The sequence below is a fragment of the Halyomorpha halys genome, unplaced genomic scaffold (genome assembly GCF_000696795.3).
Source record: "Halyomorpha halys isolate HHAL.00 unplaced genomic scaffold, Hhal_1.1 Scaffold410.1, whole genome shotgun sequence".
Taxonomy (NCBI): Eukaryota; Metazoa; Arthropoda; class Insecta; order Hemiptera; family Pentatomidae; genus Halyomorpha; species Halyomorpha halys.
Window position 1 is genome coordinate 619,761 of NW_027111460.1, and position 6,966 is coordinate 626,726.

The following is a 6,966-nucleotide window of genomic DNA, read 5'->3' on the forward strand; positions in this document are numbered from 1 at the left end:
AAACTTTTTTTTTAAAAATAAAAAATAATTGTTTTTAATTTTTTTTTTTTATCGTATGTTTATATTGAAAAAAAAAATGGACTTACATTCGATTTATGATGATTAGTATGTTAACCTCTAAAGCATTAGTAAACAGAGAAAACTTTGTTCACAGACCAGTTTAAAAGCAAAAAAATCGCTACAAATACTGTCTACAAAATATACTGACAATATCAAGGGGCCCGTGTTTTTATCTGTTATCAGTGAGTTTTATCAGATTGCTTATTGTCGTCACTAGGTGCTTCAGTTGTGTTGTTATTCATACGAAATTTTTAAAACCATTTAATTGAGTATCCATTGAGATGTAATACTTAACTATATTAAGAAATAAATGTATTGAATTGAGAAATCGAACTTGAGATCAAACCTCTGGCGTCATTGAGTATAGATAAAACTGCATTAGTTAAAGTTTCAAACACTGACATTTCTGTGAGAAATCTTGGGTAGTTAACACAAACAAAAATAACTCTCATATTTTATAGACTAGTTCATTTTTTATATTTTAATTTTTTGAATGGTTGAGGTGAAAAAACTCCCAAATAGAATATTTTGTTTTTACAATGTTTTGGGACATTATCCTATACTCATGCATCATTCCATCCTAAAATTGTATTAATGAAGTTATTATTATCAACAATTTTTATCTATATGTTGTATATTTAAAATTATTGTAATCATATTTACCTCATATTTGTCATTTTTCAATTTCCATTTTGAAATCATGTTATCTTTACATATAGTTTAAAGTTATTTTATAACTATATTATTTAAATTATTGTATTTAATTCATAATATTCACTATTAGAGCATTCATCTATCTCCGTAGTACAAACCAATGCTCTATATTAGACATTAGCTCTTTAGACCATATCAACATGCCAAATATTCTGTTTCTTTACCTCCCTATTGATGCATACAATTTTAGTCCATTGTATGATTTAAGTTCAAAAATATAAATCCCACCAAATCACATTTACCCATCGAGGTAAACCCATGACCTCTTCCCCTACAATATACTTTAATAATACCCAACTTATTCCTGTCGAACAGATCCGTTACTTAGGACTACATCTCGACAAACGACTGACATGGAATCCTCATACAAGACTAAAAAGACAAGAAACGCCCCGGGATTCCGACTATTGCACCATTTACTAGACAAACGGTCTAAATTGCCAATCCATTACAAAAAACTGATCTACATGACTATTATAAGGCCTATCTGGACATACAGAGTTGAGCTTTGGGGCTCCACTAAACCATCAAATTCCTCCATAATCCAATCCTTACACTCCAAAATCCTTCGTAAAATCCTTAATGCTCCTTACTTTGTCACAAATCAAGTCATCCATCAGGACCTCAATATTCCATATGTTGCCGATTTGGCCAGAACCAGATACCGTTCCTTCCATAATAAACTTCTCAACTACCAAATCCACTTGTTTCTAACCTGGCTTCTCCTTCATTACCTAATAATCCTCCTAGGGGTCTGAAAAGAAGATGGCCTCGAGATCTTCTTCTCTAGAAATGTTATTGGAGTTCTATCAGTGGGTAGATTCTCCACATGTTTTTATCATGTTACTATGTCACCTACAGCAAATTTACTTGTTGTATATATGTGTATACAGTTGTAAATATCAATAAATAAATTTAAAAAAAAAAAAAGTTCAAAAATTACGATTTTTTACGATTGGACTATTTTATTACCATATATTTAAACTGATTTTTTATACTCATATCGTCATCATCATCAATCGGCGTGACAACCCAGTACTGGGTCCTGGCCTCCTCACGCAGCTTCCACCAGTTTAATCTGTTAAGTGCAGCTGCTCTCCAATTCCTCACTCCTAGCAGGTTCCTTGAATCCTCTTTAACACTATCGGAGCTTTGGAAGGCCTCTCGGCCGTGTCCCATGTAGGCGCAGCCTACCAATTCTTCCAACTCACCAATTAACAAGTGGATTTCCCTATTCGAGCATCTTCTCCAAGCTGAACCATCCTTTACTGGGCCGTAGATGCATCTGAGTATCTTTCTCTCAGACCTTTGGAAATCTCTTTCATCGGTCTTCGAAAGTGCCAAAGTTTCCGAGGCGTAGAGCACCACCGGTCGAATTAACGTTTTATACAATCTAGTTTTCGTGGATCTTGATAGTGAGCTACTACCAAAGTACCGACGCAGTCCAAAACAACACCTATTGGCCGTTGCTATTCGCCTCCTTATCTCGGCCGAAACGTCATTGGTGGCATTAACTTGTGATCCGAGGTACACAAATTCCTCAACTCGTTCCAAAGAGTAATGACCACTTTGGACAAATTCTACATTAAAAATACTTATATGGCCAATCTATTTATTATATCGGCATAATGTGTATTTAAATATCTTGTGTATATTTTATAGTTTACTGTGTTTTTAATATTATTAGTTATATGAATTGCTTCTAGAAACCTTATGCTTTTAGTGTTTTGTGACATATCTATTATAGTGGGATTTTTAAAGCTAGTGCAGTGCAATTTATATTTCTGACGTTTTTACAGTTTGCGATGTCTTGGTTGGTCTTGGTTTCAAGTTTTTTGGATGTCTTTCCCATTTATATTTTTTCACAATCTAGCTTATATATTGCATTTAATTTTTCCATTTTATCTTTTTTGTCTTTTATGTTAGATAGTTGGCGTTGTAACTTATTGTTATTGTATGAGCCAGTAGTAATATTTGTATGATCATATTCTAGAATTTTTTTTTGATTTTATCAGTTAGCCCTGGCATGTATTGTGATGTCCCGAAAGGTTGTAGAAGAAAAATATAAAATATTTTAAATTCTATTTGGAAGTTTTTTCGCCTCAGCAACTTAAAAAATTAATATAATCAACTTTCTAAATAGAAAATCTAGAATTTATATTTTAATTTGAGTGTATGTTCGTTAAAGAGGGGAAAAAAAGGAAAGATATATTGGGTTAAGGGAGAAAATTATTATTAGATAATTAGATAAATAATGGGGAAAAAATGAAGAATAATAAGGAAAAAAATAATTTAAAAAAAATAACGTATAGAAAGAAAAAAAAAAGATCAAAAATGATTTTAAAAAATCATGAATTACTATTATACATCAACTATGCTAAGTATATTAAGCATAAGTATACTGTTTATTTAGCAGTCTAATACAGTTGGGTAACACAACAGGTTTTTTATTAAAGTTTTTCTCTCTCTTTAGTATGCTGTGTATGTTGCCAAACAATGCAATTGGTTTTACTTCTACACACTATTAAAAAAAAAAGACTTTTTCTCTCGTTCAACAATAACATCCATTTTGAATAAGGTTCATTTACATGTCATGTTAGTATCAACATAACTTGGAATGTATTTAAGGATATGATAGTTAGGGGTGCGGTCAGAGAAGAAAAGAAGTAAGTTCAAAAACTTATTTATTAATGCTAATGTTTCGGCCAAAATTACTAGCCTTCATCTGGGCTAAGAACAAAAAAAAAGATAACAATAAATATAATGATATAAAATGATTAGAAAACAGGAAAATAACTAACATATGGATTCATAAATAGTGTTAACAGACATGAATAGTTCAAGTGTTATAAGAAGATAAAGGCTGTATGAGAAGAGTATTATTAAAATTAAGGAAGTGGAAAGAACAATTAATAAAATAATGAAATAAATATGAAAATCTTGGTAATTAATATAATTACTAAACGAAAATTATTAAAAATAAAATAATGAAAGAAGTGGAAAATAAAACTTTATTTCCTTGACCCTGTTATTTTAGTCCCATATTTAATTACTTATATATATACGTTTTATTTCTCACTTATTTCATTACTTTCTTTATAATAATTTTCAGTTTGTACTTATATTTAGCAGCGTGGTAACGCGCCGGTCTGCCAACCCAAAGGTTGCGAGTTCGAGTCCCAGGCCCTATTCGGGATTTTTTTCAAGCATATAATTATATATTACTCATTCACAGCCTCCCCCCGGGCATTTGTGAGACCCGTTAGCCTGTGGGTGGCACTCACAAAAAATAGGCGTGGGAGTGAAGAACCCTACCTATGAAAACCAACCCTATGAAACGCCCGATGTATTTCCTAAGTACATCGCCCGAGGCCTTGGACCTCCACGGTTTGTCACGCCAATAATAATAACTTATATTTACTTACTAGTTTTTCATATCTTATTAATTTTTCTTTCCTCTTACTTAATTTTAATATTACTCTTGTCATACAGCCTTTATCTTCTAATAGCACTTAAACTACTTATGTTTCTTAACAATATTTATCTATTCCCATGTTAGTTATTTTCCTATTTTCCAATCATTTTATATATCCTTTATATATAGGCTGTTATCTTTTTTTTTTTGTTCTTAGCCCTAATGAAGGCTAATAATTCTGGCCGAACGTTGGCACTAATAAATAAGTTTTTTAAGTTATTTAAGTTGTTTATAGTTATTGCATTATATACATTCCAAGATAAGTTGATACTAACATTACATGTAAATGAGAATGAACCATATTCAAAATGGATGTTATTGTTGATCGAGAGAAAAAGTCTATTTTTAAAACTGTGTCGAGGTAAAACCAATTGCATTGTTTGGCTACACACACAGCATACCAAAGAGGGAGAAGAGAGAGATGAGAGAGAAAAACTTTATTAAAAAAAGTTGTGCTGCCCAATTGGGTTGCTAAATACACAGCATACTTATACTTAATATATAATAATAATACATGATTTGTAAAAATAATATTTGATCTTTTTTTATTTTATTATTTTTCATTTTTTCCCTTATTATTTATCTATATATCTAATTATAATTTTCTCCCTAACTCAATACATCATTCATTTTTTCCCCTCTTTAACGAATATATAATGAAATTAAAATATAAACTATGAACTAGTCTTTACAATTTTTATACTGTATAACTGTACATATAAATACAATAAGTAAATATGTTGTATGTTTCATATACACTTGAAAATCTTGGGAAGGAACCACCCATTGGTGGTACTTCAAGCATTAATTTAAATTAGAAGGTCCGTGGCCATCTTCTTTTCAGACGCCTCGGAGGATTATCAGGGATTGTTAAGAATGAGAGGTTAAGAATTAATGGGTTAGGATGGATAAGGAGTTTGGAATGAAAAGACGCATATCTGTTTTGGGCCAAATCTGCAACGAATGGGATGTTAAGGTCTTTGTGAATGAGTTCATTTGTAACGTAATAAGGAGCATCAAGGATTTTACGTAGGATTTTGGATTGTAAGGATTGGATGCGGGAGGATTTTGATGGTTTGGTAGAGCCCTAGAGTTCAATTCCTTATGTCCAAATTGGTCTGATTATCGTAGTGTATACTAATTTTTTGTAGTGAATGGGAAGTTTAGAGCGTTTGCCAAGTAAGTGTTGTAGCAATCGGAATCTACGAGCAGTTTCTTGTCGTTTCAGTCTTGTGTGTGAATTCAAAGTTAGTCTCTTGTCAAGATGGAGTCCTAAGTATCGAATCCGTTCAAAAAGCGTTAGCGGAGTATTTAGAAAGGATACTGTAGGGCAGGAGGGCAGAGGTTTACGACGAAGAGTACAGGTGATATGATGGGATTTATTTTGATTCTCCAGTTTTGACAGCATTCTTCAATAGATGTTATGTGTGTCTGTAGTGTTTGTGTTGCATTAGTTGGGTCGTTGTTTACAGACAGCATACATGTGTCATCGGCGTATGTTGTTAGGACTGTGTTAGGGTGGGTTGGGATGTCAGCTGTATAAACCGTATAAAGAATGGGATCTAAGATACTACCTTGAGGAACACCGGTGGACTGAGAAAAGAGAGATGAATAGGCTAGGTTATGATTTACTTTAAAGGTTCTATCAGTAAGGTAGGAGCGCATTATAAGAAAATATTTAGGCTATAAAATTTGAATCTTCTCCTTATATATATATTATCCACGGTCAACAATCTTCTCATCATTATTTTGGAGTGATATTTAGAATGAAGGTTGGAATGAAATATTTGGTGTAATAACTAAAATCAAAGTACTAATAAAATTTAATGGCATATAAGTACATACTTTGAGCAATTTCACATAACATTTTATTATTTATTTACTATTTCAGATAAAAAATTCAGCAAAAGTTTTAATATCAGGCCCCATTCCATCTTCCAGCAGATCGGGTTTGAAGTGCTCGTCCGCATAACCTTCCTTACCTCCGCTAGCAACTACCTTCTTCATATCAATTTGTGGACCCGTCTCCTCCGACATGCATAAACTTGGGTACCTGGTGAGGAATATAAATAATCCTATAAAAGAACACTTCTCCATGCCGGCTAAGATCTCTTCAAAGTCTGGTTTCTTTCCTTTATACTGATACTTGTTCAATGTATTTAAAAGAGAGTCGTGATATGTCCTCATCAAAAGATCGAAGTTTTCACGCCGAACAGAGGGATCTGAGGACAGATATAGGAAATATGTCAAGTCTAAGCATGGGGATCCATAATGCACCATTTGAAAATCCACAAATCTGAAAAAAATTAAAATAAAATAATAAGAGAGCCCATATTATAAGTACCACCTGAATAGACTCCTCCAAAAAGGTTCCCTCACGCTTTATTGGGATGAATCAATTATTACTGGCCATACAGTGCGCCGTAGTAGATCAGATATACTTGTTATAGATTTAATAGAAAAAAAAATCTGCAGAACTTATTGATGTTGGGATCTTCAACGATAATAATATAAGATCCACTGAGGGAAAAAACTCAGGAAATACAAGAAGTGGCTATAGGATTGTAATGGGGTGATACCAAAATCAAGTGGTAGGCATTCCCACCCATTGACCCGCAATAGTGAGCAAAAACAGCTCAACGCACCTGAAGGTTCATAACCAAGCCACAAATCGCTGTCTACAAACAGCTCAGCGCACCTGAAGGTTCATAACCAAG

The 6,966-nt window shown here is 32.8% G+C and overlaps 2 protein-coding genes across 2 annotated transcripts in view; both read right to left on the bottom strand.

The window, feature by feature from the left end:
• The window catches only part of LOC106682382 (uncharacterized), a 15,927-nt gene extending 15,705 nt beyond the window's left edge, over positions 1-222 (bottom strand). Inside the window, exon 1 of the mRNA XM_014423196.2 lies at positions 87-222. The gene's annotated coding sequence lies outside the window, so the exon portion shown is untranslated. The remainder of the gene's footprint in view (positions 1-86) is intronic.
• A 5,861-nt stretch (positions 223-6,083) lies between these two features.
• Positions 6,084-6,966, bottom strand: part of LOC106682394 (uncharacterized) — a 13,658-nt gene continuing 12,775 nt past the window's right edge. The window contains exon 6 of the mRNA XM_014423214.3: positions 6,084-6,545. Within this exon, the coding sequence (XP_014278700.1) occupies positions 6,137-6,545 (409 nt within the window). The 3' untranslated portion in view covers positions 6,084-6,136. The remainder of the gene's footprint in view (positions 6,546-6,966) is intronic.